The sequence below is a fragment of the Bufo bufo genome, chromosome 1 (genome assembly GCF_905171765.1).
Source record: "Bufo bufo chromosome 1, aBufBuf1.1, whole genome shotgun sequence".
NCBI classification, from domain to species: domain Eukaryota; kingdom Metazoa; phylum Chordata; class Amphibia; order Anura; family Bufonidae; genus Bufo; species Bufo bufo.
The window spans coordinates 591,837,576-591,863,277 of record NC_053389.1 but is presented as its reverse complement, the minus strand read 5'-3'; the positions used below and the strand labels follow the sequence as shown (position 1 = coordinate 591,863,277).

The 25,702-nt window shown below is 42.0% G+C and overlaps 1 protein-coding gene across 1 annotated transcript in view; it reads right to left on the bottom strand.

The window, feature by feature from the left end:
- Window positions 1–447: 447 nt before the first annotated feature.
- Window positions 448–25,702, bottom strand: part of UBE2H (ubiquitin conjugating enzyme E2 H) — a 56,912-nt gene continuing 31,657 nt past the window's right edge. Inside the window, exons 2-7 of the mRNA XM_040413440.1 lie at window positions 24,056–24,132; window positions 20,307–20,381; window positions 18,080–18,119; window positions 16,137–16,189; window positions 15,244–15,372; window positions 448–1,444 (exon numbers count right to left, since the gene is read on the bottom strand). Of these exons, the coding sequence (XP_040269374.1) occupies window positions 1,320–1,444; window positions 15,244–15,372; window positions 16,137–16,189; window positions 18,080–18,119; window positions 20,307–20,381; window positions 24,056–24,132 (499 nt within the window). The 3' untranslated portion in view covers window positions 448–1,319. The remainder of the gene's footprint in view (window positions 1,445–15,243; window positions 15,373–16,136; window positions 16,190–18,079; window positions 18,120–20,306; window positions 20,382–24,055; window positions 24,133–25,702) is intronic.

Below are 25,702 nucleotides of genomic sequence, written 5' to 3'. Positions count from 1 at the left end.
CCCTTTGCTGAGAAAAATGAAGTTTTAATACATGCAAATGATCCTCTAGGAGCAATGGTAACAAAAGCTTACAAAGTGACCAGGACTGAGCTACATCTCCAGGAGACATCTGCAGCAAAAAAATGGTATGCGAGTTTTAAGAGCACTTTGTACTTTCACAGGAGACAGGACTGGTTTCTTCCTAGTGACAGCGATGGAGAACAGACAGCTGTAAAGCAGCCCATGTAGAAAATCCTAGTTGAAAGTCTACTATAGTTGGAAAAATGTCATGTATTTAGGTATTTTAGCATACATTTCTTAATTAAGGGCTTAACTGAATGATAGACCTTAAAATTGAACCCTTCTGAATAATGAGTAGATCTTAAAAGGACACGACTGTAAAAAATCCTGTTGTGATACCAACACCCCCGTGAGCTGAAAAACCGGGAATAATATCACACATATTTGAAGTTGTCTCTATATTTGAAAGTAAATTAGGTCATACAATTCACCACCCTCTTTTCTCTAAAGGGAAACAACAGCAATGGGTCACTTCACCACTGGTTCCGCACACCCCCAACACCATCTCCAAATGAATCAACTCCTACAAGATGGAACACATCACCATATTATCAAATGAAACATTGTCATACTCTCAGCCCTCTTGGCTTTAAAGAAGGGTGATAAATCAACATTAAAAATGAAAAAACTGTAATTAAAAACGGACAACAGGCATGTATGAAACCCATTCATAGGGGCCATTTTAAGTCTTTTTTTTTTTTTTAACTAAATTTGTATTAAAACAAAAAAAGGGGCTGGGAAGGGACAAGAGCAACACCAACTAGTGCCCCAAAAAGCACACATTCCATGGAAGTTTGTTTTCCTCGTGCACAATTTGCCTCAATGTACACCATATGGGTTTAGAGAACGTACTACTCCAGCAGAGTCCGAGGCATGATCCACTTGGCAGGGTGTTGGTAAAGAGGACAATACTACTTGAAAACTATGTATCACAGCAGTCAGAATTGTTATTTGTGGTCTTTTTCCTCAGTTCAAGTAGCGTACAACGTTGGACTGCTGAACTCATGCACACAGCTACCAAAATGGAATGTGGGGGGGGGGGGCGGGCAAGGGGCATACGCTATGAACATTGGGTTGCAAAATGATCAGGAAAATCAAGACCTAAAGGGTGATGATATATCAATGCTATTATTCATAAAAACCTTGTTTAGTAATAAAAAAATTGCTTTGTTTAAATATGAATATTATAGTCTGCTTTTCTGGGTTAGGAAATAAGTCTTTGTATTTGTTTTTCGCTTCCGAAAAGCAGATTGTATCTACTACAACTCCATGTCCTGGGCTTCATCTTCCGAGAAGTCAGACATTGAGCTTTCAGATGAGCTATCTCCTGTGCGCTCTTCTTGTTCTTTAAGCGCCTCTTCTGTTGCATATTTCTGGATGTACTCTAGACAAGGAAAAAAAAAAAGGAAAAAAAAAAAAAGGACAGATTAAATCTGGAGCTCGCTTGCATTATAAAAAAAAAAAAGTTTATAATTTTTTAATTTCAATAAAAACACATCAAAAGGGTAAGGAAGGAACTTGTCACAAATTATGTGAATCCCAAATAGAATACTAGAGGAATGCAGTGCAAAGAAACCCCCCACGAGCAACTTCTACTTAAATCCCAGAACAAAGTGGCGTGGTCATTTCAGTATCCCCAATAAGGAGATAACAAAAATAGTTCAGTGCCACAAAATGCGACAAAAACTAAGCTTTTATGTTCACAACCATAAGCTCTATATTTGGAGAGAAATGAAGGCATGTAGGTAGATCTCTGCTGCTTGGGAGAGCCAAAATTGATGGCAGGATAAAGTCAACATTTTACCAGAAAATAATGAAGGAGAATTTGCATTCATTAGCCAGGACAATGTGCATGGGCCATACTTGGACTTTCCAACATGACAAATGATCCAACAAACACAAGTCTAAGTAGACTAGACCGTGGCCGTAGCAGAAGTAAAGGTTGTACACTGGCCCTGACCCCAGCCTCGTTGAGCCACTCTGGAGAGAACTCAAACATGCAGTTCATGCTATCAAACAATGTCCAGTATTTAAAGGTTTTCTCCCAAAAGGAATGGACAGCTTGAGCATATGAGAAAATAAGTTTAATTATTTTAAATAGCAGACACCCATGGGTAATGTATGCAGTCAACAAAAATGTTGATCACACATTTTTAACCCCTCAAACCGGAAGTGCGTGCTCCCAGCCATGCACCGGTATCCCCTAGCGAGGATCAAGGGAGCAAAAGGGCGAGTGTGGAGCACCCAGCCCCCCCCCCCCCCGCTTCCCACTACACTTTATGCAACCATAAAGGGAGCCATTAGAAAGATGGGAAGGCAGTGAGTAAAGAATGAAAATGCAAAAATGGAAAAAAGCCTGGTCCTAAAAGGGTTAAGAACTAAGGGTATGGGGAGAATTTATCAATCCGAACACTTCTGGCTTCAATTATAGGGTACTGTGACTTTTTGGGCCTAATTGTGCAAAAAATGTTGCTACAATTACAAATTTTACACCACTCACTCCAGTTTTGAGAAGAGTGTGGGCAAGTGGGCTTGTTCAACCTGTCAAGCTGATTAACCCCTTAAGGACCCTGGGATTTTCCATTTTTGCTTTTGTTTTTCACTCCCCACCTTCGCATAGTCCAAACGTTTTAATATTTTTCCATTCACATAGCCTTATGAGGGCTTATTTTTTGCGGGACAAGTTGTACTTTCTAATGGCACCATTTACGTTTCATACCATGTAGTAGGAAGCAGGAAAAAAAAAATCCAAATGGGGTAGAATTTGGAAAAAATGCAATTCTGATAAAGGTTTATTTTTTTTTACACTGTACACTATGCGGTAAAATTGACCTGTTATCTTCATTCTCCAGGTCAGTACAGTTACAACGATACCATACTTGTATAATTTTTCTCTCTTGCGTTTTAATACTGAAAAAAAAAAAAACTAAACCTTTGGAGGGAAAAATTATTATTTTTATAACCATATTCTGACCCCTATAACTTTTTTGTAGTTATGTCTACGGGGCTGTGTGAGGGCTCATTTTTTGCGAGACAATCTGTTCTTTTCAGTGATACCAATTTGAAGTGTGTGCGACTTTTTGATCACTTTTTATAAAATTATTGGGTAGTTGAAGTGACAAAAAAAAAAATTCAAATTGTCTGTTTTTATTTTTTTCCCGTTACGTCATTTGCCATTAATATTGTTATATTTTAATAGTATGGGCATTTTCGCATGCGGCGATGCTCATGATGTTTATTTTTTTTATTGTTTAAGTATTTTTATTTTAAGGAAAGGGGGGTGATTTGAACTTTTATTTTGCAAAACCTTTTTTTTTTTTACTCTTTACCTTGGGTGACAATTGGCAATCATTAGATTGCCTATTGTGTTCATTGATGTCTATATAGACACCATTGAACACCATTTGCACTATACACATACAATGCTGCCACCTAGTGGCCTGTATTGGTATAGTCATATAATAGAAAGTTGTTTCAAATCATATATCGTTCTAGTAGACTGGATGTCTGACAGTAGTAAGCCTAAATGCCATTCTTATCTATATTTATAACATGATCCTAGATTTAGGTCAGAGGTTATCTTTTACAAAATTAGAAGAAAATTTAAGATTTGATTTGTAATTACACCAACTCTTACATAGAACGCTAGTGCCCTCTGGTGGTGGTAATGAGTAAGAAACAGTATTGAAAAAAAATACAGATAATATCAATGGTCACATGAAAATTCAGGTCAAGCCCCCTTCTAGGGGGGGGGATAAATGTAGAAGCCAGAAAAGGGGAACATCACATGAGATCGCATCATCACATCAGATCGATCCATCCATCAGATCAATCCAGGAAAGCCACAAACTTGAACTTGAACATTGATGCCGATTTCTTCCAGACAGATTCTCTGGCATAGTATACATTTTTGACTGTATATTAGGCAACTGATTGCCATATACCCATATATATATTTAAATAGACCATATTGTTCGCTGTAGGATCTAGATTGATTAGAGATAATTGTACCTGCAGCATCAATGGTGTCTTTTCAATCTAGGGAGATTAATCTATATAATTGATATATATACAATTGTGTGATCTCCAGAGAACTGATTGTAGTTCTAGTCAGATGGTCTAATTGAATTGATATATATTATATAACATAGTGAAAGCCTAACTTTCAAACCGGAAAATCTGTTCGCTGTGAGAAATCAAGTGTCAATCTCAAGTTTTCTTTTGTGTTAGTTATTACCAAGATACCAGATTGATTATATCTATACCCTATAGGTTATTTTGTCTTCTTGATTGCATATTATTGATTATTCTTTAATTGCCACCAATTTTATCTCGAATATAAATATATATTTTTTTATTTTTTATTTTACTGAAATATTAATACATATATTTTGCATACAACTGTCTTCCTTTTGTCATCAACTTAGCACAAATCACAAGCTCTTGTTATCTTTTTATTTGTGGAAAACAAGTTGGAATCTCCCCCATTATAGATCCTAACTTGTTTACATAAATAAATTAAACTGCTTATCAGAGCAGTATAAATATTCTGACATGCTTTCCGCATCAGTGTCTGTTCTGCAAAAAATATGTTATATACTTGTCTGCAAAATGTGGACCACGGACCACAATCAACAGCTCCGCAAAAAATACAGATACAACATGAATAGTATCCATATTTTGAAACAAGGTTTGGGCGTCACTCAATATCAGGCAGTGCACCTATTCCACTAGTAATCAGTGAGAGAGCCACCAAACTTGGATATACAGTATCCATATTTTGTGGATCTGCAATTCGCATGGTCATGTGCCTAGAGGCCTAAATGGGTTTTCCGGTAATAGTGATTTTTAACCACCTCCGGACCGCCTAACGCAGGATTGCGTTCCGGAGGTGGCAGCGCTGCGCAGAGTCACGCATATACGCGTCATCTCGCGAGACGCGAGATTTCGCTCCAAGCCAGCCCGCGCATGCGCATCGCGGGCCGGCAAAATTCAAAGAACAAGTTCGTCACCAGCCTGCCAGCAACGATCATTGGCTGGCAGGCTGGCGATTTTCAAAAAATCCAATCCAAAGTCATATAACAGATCATATTAGTAAATATGATCTGTTATATGGCTTGTCTGCTCCTGTGCTGGTCCTTTTCGTCGGTTGGATCCAGCACAGGAGCAGACTGAACTGTGAGTACACCAACACTACACCTTAGCCCCAGATCACCCACCTGCACCCCAATTAACCCTTTGATCACCCCTTTGATCGCCCCTGTCAATCACTAGTGAAAGGAAAAAAAGTGATCAGTGTAAACTGTCACTTTTTTTTTTTCACTGGTATTGGCTGTTAGGTTTTAGGGATAGTTTAGGCCCCTTGGTTAGGTAGTTAGCGTCAGTTAGCGCCCACCCCACCGCAGTCACTTTTATTCGCTGTTTAGCGTATCGCTAATCAGCATTTGTACTTTTATAGTATCTGTAAGTGATCAAAACTGATCACGGTCAGATCTATAATAGTATTAGTGTCACCTTAGCTCGCCCTCCACCCAAAACGCAGTGTTTGCCCGATCAGGCCTGATCGGTCGCCCACACGTGCGTTCACCCACGCCCGCCCCACCGCAGTGACAAAAAATTATTATTTTTTGATCACTGCACATTCATTTTACACGCACTGCGGCGATAAAAAAATCAGTTTTGATATTTTTTATCAACCGCAGCAGCCTCCGGTACTTCGCTAGCCTCCCCTTTGTAAGACAGGTTTGCTTTTTTTCTTGGGTAGTCTCAGGGAATACCCCTAAATTTAGTAGTCCAAAATGTCAAACAGGGGGTATTCTTCTGAAGAGGCCTACAGGATTCTGACCCAGTCGGATGAGGAGTGGGAACCCTCATCTGACGAATCTAGCGGGTCAGAATATGAACCTGTGGAAAGCAGTGGCTCTCTGACCCAAAGTTCGGACGAGGAGGTGGAGGTCCCTGGCAGCACCAGGCGTACCCGGCCCCATGTCGCTAGACCACAGGTTACGCAGGATCCGCTTCAAGAGCAGCAGAGTGGGGCTGTCGCTGCCGGATCACGTGGTGAGGCATACACCAGCAGCGCAGCCCTTCCTGGACCTAGTACCAGCACTGCCGTACAACCTGGTGAAGTAGCGAGCACCAGAAGGGCAGTTGAAGCTGGTACGGTGGCACGTGCAATAGTTACCCCGTCGCAGCCACCGCAAAGACGGGCCCGTAGAGCCCCTAGAGTCCCTGAGGTGCTGGCAAATCCTGATTGGCAGTCACCAACTTCAGCCGCACCAGTAGTTCCCCCTTTCACCGCCCAGTCTGGAGTTCGGGTTGAGACGGCTCAAATCGGTTCGGCCCTGGGATTTTTTGAGCTGTTCTTGACTGCGGAGCTCTTGGACTTAGTCGTGGCAGAGACCAACCAGTATGCCACACAATTTATAACCGCTAACCCGGGAAGCTATTATGCCCAGCCTTTCCGGTGGAAACCAGTCCAAGTTTCCGAGCTTAAAATTTTTTTGGGCCTTCTCCTCAACATGGGCCTGACAAAAAAGCATGAATTGCGGTCATATTGGTCAACGCACCCAATTCATCACATGCCCATGTTCTCTGCTGCTATGTCCAGGACACGATTTGAGACCATCCTACGTTTTCTGCATTTTAGCGACAATACCACCTCCCGTCCCAGAGGCCACCCTGCTTTTGACCGGCTCCACAAAATTCGGCCCCTCATAGACCATTTCAACCTGAAATTTGCAGATTTGTATACCCCTGAGCAAAACATCTGCGTAGACGAGTCCCTAATACATTTTACCGGGCGCCTTGGCTTCAAACAATACATCCCAAGCAAGCGTGCCCGGTATGGGGTCAAATTGTATAAGCTCTGTGAAAGGGCCACAGGCTATACCCACAAATTTCGGATCTATGAGGGAAAAGATCAGACCCTGGAGCCGGTCGGTTGCCCTGACTACCTGGGGAGCAGTGGGAAGACAGTCTGGGACTTGGTGTCACCCTTATTCGGCAAGGGGTACCATCTTTATGTGGACAATTTCTACACAAGTGTGGCCCTCTTTAGGCATTTGTTTCTAGAACGGATTTGCGCCTGTGGCACCATGCGAACTAGTCGCGTGGGCTTCCCCCAACGGCTTGTAACCACCCGTCTTGCAAGGGGGCAGAGGGCTGCCTTGTGTAACGAAGAACTGCTCGCGGTGAAATGGAGAGACAAGCGTGACGTTTACATGCTCTCCTCCATTCACGCAGACACGACAATCCAAATTGAGCGAGCAACCCGTGTCATTGAAAAGCCCCTCTGTGTCCACGACTATAATGCGCTCATGGGAGGGGTGGACTTCAATGACCAGATGTTGTCTCCGTATTTAGTTTCCCGCAGAACCAGACGCTGGTATAAGAAGGTGTCTGTATATTTAATTCAATTGGCGCTCTACAATAGTTTTGTTCTCTACAGTAAGGCTGGGAGAACAGGATCCTTCCTCAAATTCCAGGAAGAGATCATCGAGAACCTCCTTTACCCAGGAGGTTCCGTGGCCCCATCCACCAGTGTAGTTAGCCGTCTACACGAGCGACATTTCCCCAGTGTCGTTCCTGGTACCTCAACCCAACCGTCACCCCGAAAAAGATGTCGTGTCTGTAGCAGGAGTGGAATAAGGCGTGACACCCGCTATTTCTGTCCTGACTGTGCTGACCACCCTGCCCTATGCTATGGAGAGTGTTTCCGGAAGTACCACACACAGGTACACTTAGCATAGGGATCACATCTCACCAGGACAGGCACACAGGGCTATTAGGGCCCATTCACTCACAGCTGCTGCAAACCTCTCCTTTCACCTGGGATAAAGTGCATAATGTACTTCGCCGCATCTTTGGGCGATTTGCGCTTTGCACATTGTCCCATGGGGAAGGAGAGGTTTGTTCTATAAAAGGTAAAAAAAACTAAACAAAAAAAAAAATACCGGTAAGTAAAAAAGTTAAATGTTCAGTTAAAAAAGTTTAAAAAAAGTTTCTATGTTCTGTTCAACAGTTAATAAAGTTATTGCTTTGCGGCCTGGTTTTTTCTTTTTTGTTTTGTTTTTTTTACCTTTCAGGTGGACCAACCGATCGACTAGCTGCAGCACTGATGTGCATTCGGACAGAAGCATTGCGCTGCTGTCAGATTACACGCAAGTCGGTGTATGCGGCGCTGCAAGACGAGATTTCTCCTCTGCAGTAAAAGATACGTTTGCCGAGGCATATGAGCTGAGGAGGTGGCGGTGTTCATATACTTTGGCAAACACTTTGTATATATAAAAAAAAAAATCCCGGCAATGATTTATTCATCCACATCGATTGATGTGAATGGAGAAATCTGGTTTGCCAGGGCATACGAGCTGAAGTGGGTATGGATGTTGGGCGGAGCTCCTATGTCCTGGCAGACGCCTTTCCCCTCCTTTTTCTTTTTTTGGCAGAGATTTTTTCATCCACATTGATCGATGCGAATGAAGAAATCTGTGCCGTTCATTTTTTTCTTTCAGCCCAGAGGCTGAACGGAAAAAAAAAATCTCATTACCCGTATGCTCAATATAAGGAGAATAGCAGAAACTCCTAATGCTGGGCATACATGTAATGATTGCGGAGACCCTCAAATGCCAGGGCAGTACAAACACCCCACAAATAACACCATTTTGGAAAGAAGACACCCCAAGGTATTCGCTGAGGGGCATATTGAGTCCATGAAAGATTGAAATTTTTGTCCCAAGTTAGCGGAAAGGGAGACTTTGTGAGAACAAAATCAAAAAAAATCAATTTTTTATTTTTTGTCACAAGTTAGTGGAATATGAGACTTTGTATGAAAAAAAAAAAAAAAAAAAAAAATCATAATTTTCCACTAACTTGTGACAAAAAATAAAAAATTCTAGGAACTCGCCATGCCCCTCACGGAATACCTTGGGGTGTCTTCTTTCCAAAATGGGGTCACTTGTGGGGTAGTTATACTGCCCTGTCATTCTAGGGGCCCAAATGTGTGGTAAGGAGTTTGAAATCAAATTCTGAAAAAAATGACCTGTCAAATCCGAAAGGTGCTCTTTGGAATGTGGGCCCCTTTGCCCACCTAGGCTGCAAAAAAGTGTCACACATCTGGTATCTCCGTACTCAGGAGAAGGTGGGGAATGTGTTTTGGGGTGTCATTTTATATATACCCATGCTGGGTGAGATAAATATCTTGGTCAAATGCCAACTTTGTATAAAAAAATGGGAAAAGTTGTCTTTTGCCAAGATATTTCTCTCACCCAGCATGGGTATATATAAAATGACACCCCAAAACACATTCCCCACCTTCTCCTGAGTACGGAGATACCAGATGTGTGACACTTTTTTGCAGCCTAGGTGGGCAAAGGGGCCCATATTCCAAAGAGCACCTTTCGGATTTGACAGGTCATTTTTTTCAGAATTTGATTTCAAACTCCTTACCACACATTTGGGCCCCTAGAATGCCAGGGCAGTATAACTACCCCACAAGTGACCCCATTTTGGAAAGAAGAGACCCCAAGGTATTTCGTTATGGGCATAGTGAGTTCATAGACGTTTTTATTTTTTGTCACAAGTTAGTGGAATATGAGACTTTGTAAGAAAAAAAAAAAAAAAAAAAAAAAAAATCATCATTTTCCGCTAACTTGTGACAAAAAATAAAAAGTTCTATGAACTCACTATGCCCATCAGCGAATACCTTAGGGTGTGTACTTTCCGAAATGGGGTCATTTGTGGGGTGTTTGTACTGTCTGGCCATTGTAGATCCTCAGGAAACATGACAGGTGCTCAGAAAGTCAGAGCTGCTTCAAAAAGCGGAAATTCACATTTTTGTACCATAGTTTGTAAACGCTATAACTTTTACCCAAACCATTTTTTTTTTACCCAAACATTTTTTTTTTATCAAAGACATGTAGAACTATAAATTTAGAGCAAAATTTCTATATGGATCTCGTTTTTTTTGCAAAATTTTACAACTGAAAGTGAAAAATGTCATTTTTTTGCAAAAAAATCGTTAAATTTCGATTAATAACAAAAAAAGTAAAAATGTCAGCAGCAATGAAATACCACCAAATGAAAGCTCTATTAGTGAGAAGAAAAGGAGGTAAAATTGATTTGGGTGGTAAGTTGCATGACCGAGCAATAAACGGTGAAAGTAGTGTAGGTCAGAAGTGTAAAAAGTGGCCTGGTCTTTCAGGGTGTTTAAGCACTGGGGGCTGAGGTGGTTAAAGGGAACCTGTCCCCGGGATTGTGTATAGAGCTGAGGACATGGGTTGCTAGATGGCCGCTAGCACATCCGCAATAGCTCTGTGTGCTTTTATTGTGTAAAAAAAACGATTTAATACATATGCAAATTAACCTGAGATGAGTCAGGGACAGGACCCCTGCACCAAGCCTTACCAGACCATTATATCAGGGCTCTGCGACTGTGCGGGGACTTAGAATGTGGCTGGGGCGCCTCTCTCAGTGCGCCTGCGTGTGTACTTAAAGGGAAAAAAAAGTACACACGCAGGCGCACTATGAGAGAGGCGCCCCAGCCACATTCTAAGTCCCGCGCAGTCGCAGAGCCCTGATATAATGGTCTGGTAAGGTAAGGCTTGGTGCAGGGGGCGAAAAATACAGCACATGTGGCATCATTGCAATCATACTGACCCAGAGAATGAAGGGAACAGGTTAGTTTTATCACATAGGGAACGCTGTAGAGACAGAACCTGCAAAACTGTGGCAAAATTGCATTTTTCTCCCAGTTCCAGCCCATTTGGATCCCCCCCCCCCCCTATATCATGTGCAATATTAAGTGGTACTATTAGAACGTAAAACTTGTCCCACAAAAGATAATCCCTCTTACGGCTATGTGAATAGAAAGAAAAAATAAAGTTATGGCTCTGAGAAGGCAGGGAGGAAAAATGAAATCGCAAAAACAAAAAATTCTCTGGGACTCTAAGGTTATACAAATGTTTGAATAGAAGCATTTTATTATTTTCTTTATTGCTACGGTTTGTTTAATGATCATGCCATTCAGTGTATACAGCTCCCATACAGAATTGCATGCACTAGGTTAATACAACTGCAGCCACATATTAACAGACTACAAACCAACCTGTGTGTGATATGATACTTCTTACTTCCCTACATCTGAGCACTGTGGTCACTGCAGGTTAGTGCTAGTGAGGGTGCTGCCACACAGAGTTCTGTGTTTTTAGGAGTTTGTGGCCAAACAGCATGAGTTTCTTAATTATTCTCTCCCCCCCCAAGCCCTGTGTTTTTTTTTATAAAGGAAATGATGTACCCCCCTCCTGTAGAGCAGTATGAAAAAAAAAAATACATTGGTTAAAAAAACTCCATACAAAAATGCAACACACGTCTACTATAGGTCAAAATGCCAGAAAACAAGGGGGGAAAAATGTCAAAACATGCTACAATTTTTAAAAAAAGCATAAAAAAAACCTGCATTTAAAGGTTCGCTGTTTTCAGAAAGCCTTAATATGTTAAATGACATGAATTTTTTTTATTTTTTAACAGCAGAGGTCATACTCCCACTGATCTATACAACGTGTGGAGAGAAATGCACGCTAGGCTCGTTCTCTCCCCTTGCTGCCGGATACGAGATGGACTTAATAGAAAGTTTATGAGCCCGTTGTGCTTTCGTCTGGTGCTCTAAGCATTGCATGTCAAAGCACCGAGAGAAGGGAGGGAAGGGAGGGAAAGAGCAGGCATGCTATATAAGGGCCAAGCTCTGAACATGCTGCTGCATAAGCATGCACGTCAAATAAGAGGCTTTGAAGATATAAGCCGCCACCAACATGAGGCTAAAATGTGGATACCGGCCATGTGCATCCTGCACTGTCCGTGGGCCTCAGTCAAAATGTCTAGCCTTGTCTGCAAAATGGACAAGAGGACAAGTTCTATCATTTGCGGCACAGCCACACAGATGCTGTCAGCACATGGATGATATCCATGTGATGTCAGCATTTTTTTGAGCCCCCTAGAAATGAATGAGTCTGCGAGTTCTCTGCAAAAAAAATAAAATAAAATGCAGAGCAGATGTGGACTGAAAATACAGTTGTGTGAATGAGGCCTAAAGTGAACCTCCCAAAGTGCATAGATGAAGGTTTTTTTTTGGGCAAATTGGATATAGATACTTGGGTAAGGGTGGGTTCGCATCACGTTTTATGCCTCCGTTTAACGTTAGAAAACCACGTTCTTGTTTCCTGCAGAGTCCGGTAAAAAAAAAAAAAAAATTTAGGCTGGGTTCACATCACGTTTTTTCCTATCCGTTTAACATACACAAGCCTCAGACTGATCATCCGTTCATCATAAAGTTCCATTGTAAAAAAAGAAAACAAAAACACTTTTTACTGGAAGTGGCGACCACCATACCAATCCATCAGCAACCAAGATGATTGCACGCATTAGGTTAACTGCTTAAACTGTCCAACCAGTTTAACCATTTTGATGCCAGTTACAATTTACCACAGAGGTTCTAACAGGGTTAAACGGCCAGGATCAAAACAGTGCAGCAGTTGAAGTGGAAGCCAAGCTGTATATTTCAGCTGGTTCTCAATAAAGATGACAGCACTTTGGCTAAACCACCCTTCCTATTGGGTTGTCACGATACCATAAAAAAAGTATTCCAATACTCGATAACATGCGAAAAAAATTAAATACCAAAAAAGCTGCGTGCATTCATAGGTTCCGTCCAGCCCATAATCAAATAGTCCTATCCTATCCTTTTTGTAGGAACAAGGTGACAAAAAAAAAAAAAAAAAAGGGAATCATGCAGTTTTATATATATTTTTTTTCTGTTACACCGTTCGCTGCATAGGATTTTTTTATATTTAATAGTTTTTGGACTTTTCAGACGTGGCGATATGTAATATGTTTATTTATATATCTTATATGTAAAATTGGGAAAGGGGGTGTTTTATACTTAATATTTTTTATTTATTTTTTTACTTTTTATTAACTTTTATTTAATAAATTTCCCCCCTTAGGAGTTAGAGCCTGGGATCTTTTAATCCCTTGACCTATTCACCCTAATAGAGCTCTATTAGGGTGAATAGGACTTTGCACAGGGCAGCAGGGACCGTGTATAGTACACACAGCAGCCGGGAGCTTACCATGGGAACAGATCGGAGCCCAGTGACTTCACTGCTGGGGTTCCAATCACAACTGCCACTACACCACCAATGAAGAGGGCGGAGGGGACCCTGTGGCCGCTGCCACCAATGATTATAATATTGGGGGAGTTGGGCAGGTAGCACTGCACCACCAATGTTTTTAATACTGGAGGGGGGGGGGGGGGGGCACACCAGTGAAGATAATTAACGTTTAATACAGATATACAGATACAGGAGGCGGGTGCCGGCAGCAGAATCACATAGCCGACACCCGACCTCTATGACAGGGAGCTGTGATTGGCAGCAGTTAACCCCTCAGTTGTGGCATCTGTGGGGTTAACTGCCGCTGATTGCAGCTCCCTGTCAGAGGTCGGGTGCCAGCTATGTGATTCTGCCACCAGTACGAAAGTATCGAGTGGGTATCGATAATTCGATACGCGATGCAACCCTACTTCCTACTACGCTATAAAATCACACAGGATTGGATGGTGTTATAAAGATGAAATGAGCTTGTCCCACCTAACATATGTGAAGAACAGAAGATTTCTAGGTCAAATACAGAAAGATGTAGGATCACTGGCCCTAGTGTATAAATTACCCAAGTAAGGGCTCATATGTTCCCAAATTCTGAGAACCATAATGTTTTTATTTTTGGTACAGTACAACTTCAAGTTGCACAAAGCTGTAATATGCCTCCCATAGAACTCTTTGGGGCTCTACGGTATCTCCATGTATCTGAATCCATCAAAAAAAAAAAAAAAGTTACTAACTCGCCATATGCTTAATTACAGGGGTTCTCCCCAAACAGTATTACAGATCCCATACTCAAACCAGAACTTCATTTACCAACTGTTTCTCGATTCTGGGTAGCGTCATTTACAGCTTCGCTGGCCATCATTTTGGGCCTTGACGCTTCTCAGCAGGCTGGTTACTACTGACTGTGGTGAGAGATGCAATGTGGGTGGCAAATATCTCTCCCGAGACCCCTATAGCAATGCTGCTGCATATAGAAAACTACCGTATTTTTCGCTTTATAAGACGTACCTGATAAGACGCACCTAGGTTTTTGTGGAGGAAATTAAGAAAATAAAATATTTTGAACCAAATGGTGTGCTTTTCGTGGGTTTTGAACTAATGGGAGGTCTGTGGATGGCGGACTGTTATGGGGGATCTGTGGGCAGTGTTAGAGGGATTTGTGGAGGACACTTATTGGGGGATCTGTAGATGACTGTTATGGGGGGGGGGGATTTGACCCCATTACATTGGGCCCCAGTTATAGTAGTCCAGCCATCACAAATAAAGTGTATGCAGCAGTCCCTAGCAGTGCTGCTTTGCTAAACTAGCAGTAATCGCTTATCTGCAGTACTCACTATGCATATAATATGTCATATTAAAATAGGATACCATGATGAAATAGAGATTGACTGGGGATGGGAAATCTATAATAAGAAATATATAGGCCCTTAGTTCGAGGTGTAGGATCGAGTTTGTGCAGTCGTAAACCTCCGAGCAGACGCTACACTTTAGCCCTGCGATTGCGAACCTCTTATCAGACACTACACTTTAGCTCTGGGAGGTTCCCATGGAGATGGGGAAGCCTGTCAGAGGAGAGTGTGATCTGGGTGTATGTAGGCGGCTCGGTGAGACTGGAGCGAGCCCTGGGAGGATTGTAACTGCAGATGTCCCGGGGCTAGGAGCAGACACACGGCACAGCAGCCGGGGGGCAGAGACAGAAGCAAGCCGCCGTCCAGGCATCGTAAGCGGCACAGACCCGCGGACAAACAGGAGAGGTGGACGGGTAGGGTGGAGAGCGCGGCACAGCCCTGTTCACGTTATGCCGCCACACTCGCCTATTAGGTCTATTCGCTTTATAAGACGCACGGCTACTTTCCCCCACTTTTTTTTTGGGGGGGGGGGGGGAAGAGTACGTCTTATAAAGCGAGAAAAACTGTCTTTTTTACCCTTCTCCATATGGATTAGAGATGGACCGTTGAGCGTTATGTTGGCAATACTTTTTGCTTCTGAATGATACTTCCATTACTTCTAAATGGAAACTCACCTTTAATTTTTTGTTTGTACTCCTCTGGTCGATGTAAGTACATAGCTGCAGCATCTCCATTAAGTGGATCTATTGGATTTGGGTAGGCCAACAGCTGGGGCAAAAAGGACTCAAATATATTGGTAAGATCTGCAATAAGATAAAGAAGTTTTCCAAAGTTAAATTTAGCTAAAACCAATCATTTGTAAAAATCAACAATTTCAACAGTGATTTGCATCAGTCGTTGCTTTGGAGATTTTTCCTGGCAGTCTTTTGAAGGACAATTTGAAGTCGCCTTTAAAAGGAACAACACACTATAAAAAGGTACTGAACAATGTATACACACACTTGTTTTATAGTGCATGGGGCTAGCCAGTGTTTGGCAGCCCACCCCCTTCTTCGGACCAGGACATCATGTGTATGGGGTAGTCGGTGATTATACTGTTATTTTTAATTATTATACCAACTTAAAGTTTTTGTCCAACTTACTTCAAAAACATCCCCCAGACCGCAATTGTGATATAAAGAATGTAAACTTTCCCATTTCATCCTCTGTTGCTCCAGCTGTGAATACATTTTAATGACTGCAGAAATTACTTGCCCATATACACCAGACCCACAGCGCTATATGCCGCATGACCACTGAGGCCAGTGACTGGCAGCAGCATTCATGTGGAGTATATAGGCAAGTCATCTCTGCTGCAGGCAAACAAACCACCCAACTGGTAGAAGTGGAGTGCCAGAGCTGGGAGGGAGGGGTGAAAATGGGTAAGCATACATTCTAATTATTACTAATTATCTATAACTGTTAGCATTTCCTATTTTTTATAGAAGTGTGAGCGGGCTGAAAACATACTGTATAACGCACAAAATGTTGCTTTAGCTTACACAATGGGTTACACAAAGAAACTCACCATACAGAGCTGTCCAGGTTTGATTGATGACATCTAGACACACTGTACCTGATCTGTGGAGAGACAAGGATTTATGACCAAATACATTCTTGTGCATGTTATGTAGTATTCTACACCTACTGAAATGTGTATAAACATACAGCGCTTTACTACAGAACCAGTAGCTTGGATAGCCCTCTGCTATCGCTAAGGGTACTTTCACACTAGCGGCAGAGGAGTCCGGCAGGCTGTTCGGGCGGGTGAACAGCCTGTCGGATCCGTCCTGCCACTGGTTCACGTGTGCCCCCGGACTGCCGCTCCATCCCCATTGACTATAATGGGGGCGGAGTTCCGGCGGCAGCACAAGGCGAGAGGCAGCCGGACTAAAACTATGACATGCAGTACTTTTAGTCCGGCTGCCTCTCGCCGTTCTGCCGCCGGAACTCTGCCCCCGCCCCCGGTATAGTCAATGGGGACGTAGCGGCAGTCCGGGGGCACACGTTAACTAGCGGCAGGACGGATCCGACAGGCTGTTCACCTGCCGAAACAGCCTGCCTGAGTCCCCTGCCGCTAGTGTGAAACTAGCCTAAAAGCCACACCACAAAAACAGATTAACATGTGCAATTCTTTCAACTACAACTATATAGTAGGGGAAGGAATAAGGCGACCACAAAATAGCAAGTCCGTTAATACGGTTGAAAAAAAAAACAAAAAAAAAAAAAACACAACACACATAAGAACAAAACAACCAAGCTCAAGTTTACGTATTTGGATTTTTTCCTATCACGCTGTACACAGCACAGGAATTTTTTTAAAATATTTTAATAGCTGAGATTTTTCAGATGTGGGGATACCCGTTAGGTCTATTTTTTTTATAGTTTGTATTTTTATACATAAAATTGGGGAAGGGGGGTGATTTAATCTTTTGATCCCTTAACATAGAAACATAGAATGTGTTGGCAGATAAGAACCATTTGGCCCATCTAGTCTGCCCAATATACTGAATACTATGGATAGCCCCTGGCCCTATCTTATATGAAGGATGGCCTTATGCCTATCCCATGCATGCTTAAACCCCTTCACTGTATTTGCAGCTACCACTTCTGCAGGAAGGCTATTCCATGCATCCACTACTCTCTCAGTAAAGTAATACTTCCTGATATTACTTTTAAACCTTTGCCCCTCTAATTTAAAACTGTGTCCTCTTGTAGCAGTTTTTCTTCTTTTAAATATTCTCTCCTCTTTTACCTTGTTGATTCCCTTTATGTATTTAAAAGTTTCTATCATATCCCCTCTGTCTCGTCTTTCTTCCAAGCTATACATGTTAAGGTCCTTTAATCTTTCCTGGTAAGTTTTATCCTGCAATCCATGTACCAGTTTAGTAGCTCTTCTCTGAACTCTCTCCAAAGTATCAATATCCTTCTGGAGATGGTCTCCAGTACTGCGCACAATACTCCAAATGAGGTCTCACTAGTGCTCTGTAGAGCGGCATGAGCGGTCTTGTCCCACTCACCCCAATAAAAATCTATTAGGGTGAATGGCATTCCTTGTGCACAGCTTGGCAGGAAGCTTACCATGACAGGACTGGGGGGCTCCAATTGAAAGGCATAGGGAGCAGCTTCCCTCTGCCTAAACCTCACTGGTCTAGGAAAAGCTGCGAGAAGGCTGCAGCGCTCACAGGAGCGCCAGTGCCTTCTCATACAGCCGATTGGTGGGGGGCCCTGGTGTTGGACCCCCACTGATTAGATGCTGATTACCTATTCAAAGGATAGGTCAGTTTTAAAATCTCAGAAAACCCCCTTTAAGTCACATACAAACCCAGTTAAAAAGTGCCAGAATATGTGTTACACTGCAAAAAGCTTTTCATATAAACTACCGTACATTTTTTATTTTTTTTGCAAATATTGTGTCAGAATGTATTTAAAAAAATATATAAAATAAAAACTTTTCCAAAGGTAACTTACGCTTCATCGATGTTTGGGTGAAATATTTTGTTCATAAATCCTGAAAAGAAAGGTGAAATGTTCAAGCTTAGATTTGGTAAAAATAGGTATATAACACTTTCACTGCTAGGAACATAATACAGTATGACTTTCTATTCTGAAGGGTTACAGTTTAGTATTGAGCACCAACTCTGTACATTTTTTTGTTTTATAGTCCCCCCCCCAAGTGTGAAAGGCTAAAAGGTGTCATCTATGAACACTAAAGGCTGCTTATCCTTAGGATAAGTAATAAGTAATGTGCAGAATCACAGGCATAGCAGTTCATGCATTTGAACCCCCACCAAACATCCGTGGCCTATCCTAGGTCAGAAATGTTACCGCCCAGGACACCCCCTTTAATCGATTATTAGCACTTATTTTCCTATAGGGCCAGTTTGATAGTACGTGTTATATCACAGGAGACTGTCCAGGCACTAGTCAATCTAGTACCGTATTTATAAAGCAAAGCATAAGTCTGGTAAATGACTCAATTGTACATAAGCTCTTGCAGAGTGCTGCCACATCTTTGTACCTTATTCTTCACAATGTGCCTGCAATATCTGTCCGATGTTTCCGTCAGGAGGATTTCCTGACTGAAACACAGATGTATGCATTTAACAGATGCCAGTGAGTGGCATCCATCCCATGTGTTAAGGAGCACAATATACTTTTATTACTGGATGCCTCTGTATGGAACTGTACAGGCTGTTGCACTTCACACAAAAAAATTAATAAATAAGGCAACCATAGTGTACACGTTTAAAAATATTAATGGCAATTAAATATACATAGGAAACTGTCTGACCTGTTACATGTGCACTTGGCAGCTGAAGACATCTATGTTGGTCCCATGTACATATGTGCCCGCATTGCTGAGAAAAATGAGGTTTTACTATATGCAAATGATCCTCTAGGAGCAATGGGGGCGTTACTGTTACACCTAGATGCCCCGCTTTCTCTGCACTTTGACAGGGCCAGACAGAGGATCATTTGCACATATTAAAAATCATTTTTCTCAGCAATGAGGGCACATAGGAATATGGGACCAACACAGATGTCTTCAGCTGCCAAGTGCACATGGAACAAAAAAAATAAAAAAATTAAAATCTGTACATGGATGATGATGAGTGGGGTCAAAAGCTTGTGTATGGCGTGAGAGAAACATGCAAAGGTAAGATGGAGTCCTTGTTTGTGGCACTATATCAATGTCATTTTGCAATGAGCTCATATGTGGCTTCTTTATAAATGGGAGAACTAGGATACATTTGGGGGTAAAATATTATTCATTTTACAACTACCATAAAACAATCTAAATCTGACGATTAATAATGGCAAATATATATTACTAAATTAATATCAGCTTCAATTTTAAATAAAGTTCAGTTTTTACAACCAAAAAATGGGGGTAGAAAAATAAATAAATATAATAATAATCACTTAGGCCTCATGCACAAGGCTGTTGCCCATATTGCGGTCCACAATATGCGGGCACCGGCCGTGTGCTCACCGCATCACGGACAAGGACCCATTCACTTGAATGTGTCCGCAATCCGGAAGGTGCGGTGCAGAACAGAGGCACTGAACCCCACGGAAGCACTAGGGAGCTCTTCCATGGGGTTCCTCTCTGTGCCTCCGCACCACAAAAAAATGTTTTTTGCAGTGCGGATAGATCACAGGCCCATTCAAGTTAGGTTACTTTCACACTGCCGTTTCTGGGTCCGCCTGTGAGATCCGTTTCAAGGCTCTCACAAGCGGCCCCAAACGGATCAGTTTAGCCCCAATGCATTTTGAATGTATAAGGATCTGTTCAGAAGGCATCAGTTTGGCTCCATTCCGCTCTGCACCAAAACGCTGCTTGACCTACACTTAGATTTTTTATTTTTTTACTAAGTGATGCAGACGGATTCGTACTGAACAGATATCATAGTTTGCATTTATAGGTGCGGATCAGTCTGTGCAGATACCAGACGGATCCACACCCAACGCAAGTGTGAAAGTAACTTTAAATGGGTCTGGATCCATCGCAGCAGCCACACGGTCAGTGCCTGTGCATCGGGGACCGCAAATTCCCAATGCACGGAACAGAGGTGTGCAAGAGGCCTTAGAATGCATCATTCTTAAAAGGTGAAAACCTGCTCTCGGAATGAATCTCCAAAACATGTGTTCATGAAAGAGTTAAAAAAAAAATTTCAATTAAAGCAGTACCTACCTATAGAAGGAGACTTGAAAGGATATTTATCAGGAAGGTCAACTCTAACTTTCCACACTCCACCTTCATATGGTGCTGCCATAAAAATAGAGTACATGACTAAAGCTTCCCATACCCATCATAAAGCAGCAAAGGAAATGATGTGGCGCATGAGCAAGTTAATACACAGTCTGTATATGAGGTCAGATAAAGAACAGTCAAAAGTATATCCAACATTTCCAAGCTCATTCAGCAGGGATACTATGAGCAAACAGTTCTCAGGAACTGGAACTACAGAGCTCCATTCATGTATACTCGATGGAGTACTGCTGCTCCCATTCACTTCAATTGTGCTGAAGATCCTCAACACTGATTTTTGCAAAACAATTGGGTCAGTTCAAAAAAGTGATTCATGCTTTTGATCAGGGTCTCTTGTCACTACTTAGGGCTACAAAAAATAAATAAAAAATAGTGACAGATTCTCGAGAGATTATATATATATATATATATATATATTTTTTTTTTTTTATTTAAAAAAAAAAAAGTTAAGCAAGGTCTTATACATATTTTTTATGCATAGAAGGCATATTAAAAAGCATACTGAAGATTCAAAAATTCAGCAAAAATTTACTGTACAATACATGTATATAGAGTGTTCATAATTTCATCTACGTGCAGCGGAACCATTTCAGGGCATGCTGAGGATTTTCATACCAGTACTAGGTCAATTGTTTCAGGTTGTCTTTGTGGATTTCACCTTTTGTAATGGGTGAATCCAGACTAAAAAGTAATAACGAAAAATATGTATAAAAGAAAACAAAAAACAAACTTTAACCATTGTTCTTGGTTGGAAATACTCAATAAGGGCTCATTCTCACGACTGTAAGCCGTCCATGCCCGTATTGTGGACTGCAAACAGCGATTCTGGTACATACGGACACCATGTGAATTCCATATCACAGATGTGGACCCATTGACTTGACTCGGTCCGCAATCTGCAAGACACGTAGCGCATTCGGAAACACTTCTGTGGGCTTTTGGGCCCCGTGCCTCTGCAACGCAAAAGACATGACATGTTCTATCTTTTGCCGTATATTGCAATACGGTATTTACATGGCCGGTGTCCTACATTGTGGACTGCTATTTGCGGTCTGCAGCACGGGCGGTTTACGGTCATGTGAATGAATGTCCACAGACTGAAACACAGGCATCATGTAAGCTGTTAATAAATAAATAAACAAACAAATGAAAATCAACACTTCATAAATGTAAATCTGTGTATTGCAAAATGTATTCTAAAAAAAACTTAAATTTTACATTTTTAGTAATGACCAAGAAACCTTTTAGTGTGGCAGGTTTTTCCAAGCTTACTTTACAGAAATCCAGTCCCACTGGCAATCCATTAAAGCTACCACCACATAGTAACTGCAAAACTGATCAATACAGACAATTGTGTGTTTTGACCCCAGAAAACTTTTTTGGACTTTAGAATCCAGATCGCAGAAATCTTCTGTTTTTCTACCTTAGTAGTGACTCAGTAGTCACATGAAACATTCATTGTAAACATAAAGACGACCGGTCATCGGGGTTTGTGCTACACATTAGCTTTCTGTAAGTACTGACCACTGGTAAATATCTGCAGACCGTACTGGAGTCTATGGCCATGGAATAGAAAAGGACACTTCAATAGCTGCAGGTAACCATAAATACAAAGATATGGCGTGTATGTAACCTCCATGGACTGCTGAGCATGTGCAGTGACTGACTACAACACCACAGGACTAATATTAAAGGATTATACTATTTTTGACATGGGGGAAGTGCAATTAAACAATAGTGTTAATAGCATGTTTGGAGCCATTCTCTTAAGCCTGTATTTAGAGTGCCCGATTTTTAGGCAGATAAAGCACTAACAAGCATTGGAATGAATGCTTGTTTACAATCATCTGCCGCCGATTGCCCGATGGAGCAAAAACATTTTTTTTAAAAAGGTTAAAAAGTTATCATTTGCAGGCGGCAGATTGTAGCGTCTAATAACGATCTGCTGCCAGCAAACCACTATACAACAAAGGGGTGAGCAATGGCATGGTGATCACTACTCCCCCATGCTGCTGAGGAGATCGCTGTATGTAACAGCATCGGTCTCCTCCGCTAATGAGCAGGGGATTGCTAGGAAGGAGCACTTCCCTCCAAACAATCGCCTGCCACATTGGACTGAGTAATACAGGCTTTGCTTGCAGACACAATATTGTGCCAGAAAGGGGCACATCTATAATACATTTAGTATGTTATGACTTGTTAAAAGGGTTTCTCCAAGACCAGGAACTCATTTTTCACATAGGTAAGCAGGGTGTGGGAGTTTTGGGGAGAATTTTTTTTTTTTTTATAAAAAAACCCTCAGTCTCTGGAGCTCTGGTTCTAGTGCAAAGCTCCATCCCTCTTCTACTTCCGAACCCTGCTAGAACGGAAGTGTGAAATGCTGTCTACATGCAAGTCTCCGCTGCTGGCCAATCAGTGTCTCAGCGATGGCAGCAGTCATGTGCCATGCCCGCACAAGTCACCGCTGAGGACACCAAAGCACAGTGAAACTGAAGCGCTAATGACAGGCAAGTTTTTTTTTTGCTTAAACATTGAATGCCCATATCAAGAGGTTCCCGATCTCTGAGAACCCCTTTAACAGAAAACGGTCAAGATAGGTTTAAAAGTATCTAAAAGCACATATTTGGCAGACACACACACTGTGTACACTCCAGATTTTGATTTGAGCATTAAAAGCAACAAGTGATCATGGTGGCCAGTTGCCGCTGTGGCTTCATTACAAACAAGACATCTATTATCATTTTGATGGACTTTTCCCCAATTCAGATCGTACCTCCATATATAAAAAAAAAAACAAAACCAAAAAAAAAAAAAAACACACACACCATGGGAACATGGCCTAGGGCTGGGATCAGTTGGTTTTCCAGAACCAGTTGTTAATAACCAGTTTGCAGAAACAGGGAGATGCATGAAGCAGACCCAGTTACATCCTGCGTTAATTGTACGCAACTACCCGTCATTGTGTGGTGTGGATGACGCAATAATACAGTAGCGACAGCACCACAACCAAATCTTACTCTTAGTCTGTTGTTCGGCCGTGCCCGTATTGCGGCCTGCAATGGGTCCACAATCCAGAAGGAGCAGTGCCTCCGCACCGCAAAAGAATAGAACATGAGGTGCGGATGGATCATGGACCCATTCAAGTTGAATGGGTCTAGATCAGTGGCGGAAGCTGCACAGATTGTGCTTGTGCATTGGGGACCGCAAATTGCAGCCCCCAATGCATGGAATGGCCGAACAACAGCCATGTGAATGAGCCCTTAGCGTCACAGTTTTTGGTGCATTTTTATATTTTTTCTGCCAAAGCTAATAAATGGCATGAAAAGAATACTTCTACCTGCTACTGGTGGCACAAATACTTTCATGGGCACTATGTGGTGTACGATTATTTTCAGCACAGATATTTGCAGAGGGCACTATGGTGTTCATATTATTCCATATTAATATACATTGTGAATTTAGAATATTTCCAATATTGTGTTTTCTTTAAAGAAGAAATCATTTCTGTGGTGTTACACTGCGAGATCTTTGCCAAATCTTCTAAAACTTTAATCCCACATGTGCTTTGTTGTATCATGAAATGGCATCACATCACTAACCGACATCAGCATGAAGTCACAAGCCAAGATGACATCTGGAAGGCAGGTGTTAATCCCAATAGTAATACTTACTTCCTTGTGGTCCATAAAATTTCACTATAAATTCATTTAGGCCTCCTAGGATAGTAACTTCATGTTTGCTTTCGATACTACAGTAGAAAGTTAAGGCACCCAACACTTAAGTGAATGATCGCATCCTACAGTCACAGTGGTACACAAAGACACTACACTAAAACGAAAATTGCAGCTTTGATCGCAGAAGGTTTCTTTTTGCCTAGGCTATTATGCAGAACAATCTAGAGGCTCTTGAGTATGCCTTAGTTATACCCGTTGTAGATGAAATGCCATTTATAGGCCGTCTGCCATCTTGGATTCTTCTTCCACTTGGCTATGGTTTCCTTAATCCGGGTTTGTAGAGATGGAGGGTGGAGCCTCCTCAAACTGCACTCGCTCGGAGTCTTATCTAAAGGAGCCAGTGATGGGTCAGTGCCGAATTTCTGCACCCAAAGGCCAGTTTCCGACAAGCATGTTCAATGCATGAAACGCGCTCTGTGTGGGAACAGGAATTCCTGGAGTGAACTCTGCTCCTTTTTACCGGTCCGCATGGCATTATAATGATTCCTAATGCTGTGTGTCACTGCCGAGACACACAGAATTATAAATCATTACAATGCTCAGTGAATGAGGGATAGCACACAGAACCATTTTAATCAGCTGCTTGAAAACGCAGAGGCGCTGGCAGTAGCACTGCGGCCTTCTCGTTTCTTGCAGGCCCAGTGACGTCACGACTAGCATCACTGGCCTGGGCGCGGCTAAGCCCCGTTCACTTCAATGGGGCTAATGAGTTCTCTAGGTCCAGAGGATGGACAGTCATGTGGATGGTTTTATCTCAGGGTAGAGGTTTCTCTATTACAAGTGGCAGGATGGTTCTCTATGAGCTGTCACCAGCATAATAAGGCCTTATTCACATGACCGTCACACGGCTGTTTTCAGAACAATGACATGTTTTTTTTCTTCTTTAACGGATCCTAAATACCAGCTATCAAAAAATAGGACACGTTCTGTTTTCTCATGGCCCGACAGCCCTCTGATTCATATAGCATTACCCTTGTTATAACCGTAAACTGTCCCAAAAGTTTACTCCAACATACATGAATCAGAAAGCCAGGCACATTCGGACCCTCTCTGTTCCACGAATCTGCACTGCTGGCATTACACGACAGCCTGTATTCTCTGCTAGAAGACCTACAACATCAGCTAAAAATACAGCGACATGACAGAGCATTAACCCCATACACCGCAGTCATATGCCCATATATACCAAGTCATCAGCCTCATATATAAGACAGGTTATAGAATCAGACCTCCCTGTCCAGTTCATTTGTGGAAGAATCAGAGCATTAAAAGCTGCAATCTTCAGATATACAATAGAATTAAGATAACATTCTGAATGAGCTTTGTGGAACTTCGAAGAAAGCAGCCATTTTTAGCTAGCATTGTACTTGTGTGTGTTACACCCATCTCTTAGGTGACTGCATCAGCGAACCCAGTGAATGAACGCTTGTTCATCAGCAGCGCCTTTACACACCCTCCTTCCTGATATCTGCCCCCATTACTGGGGTCTTTGACACGAGCGTTATGACTAGGGCAGATTTTCACCCTCTAAATACACACTAGACTGAAACACTGCAGATTATCTGCGGAAGAAAACCTGCAGCA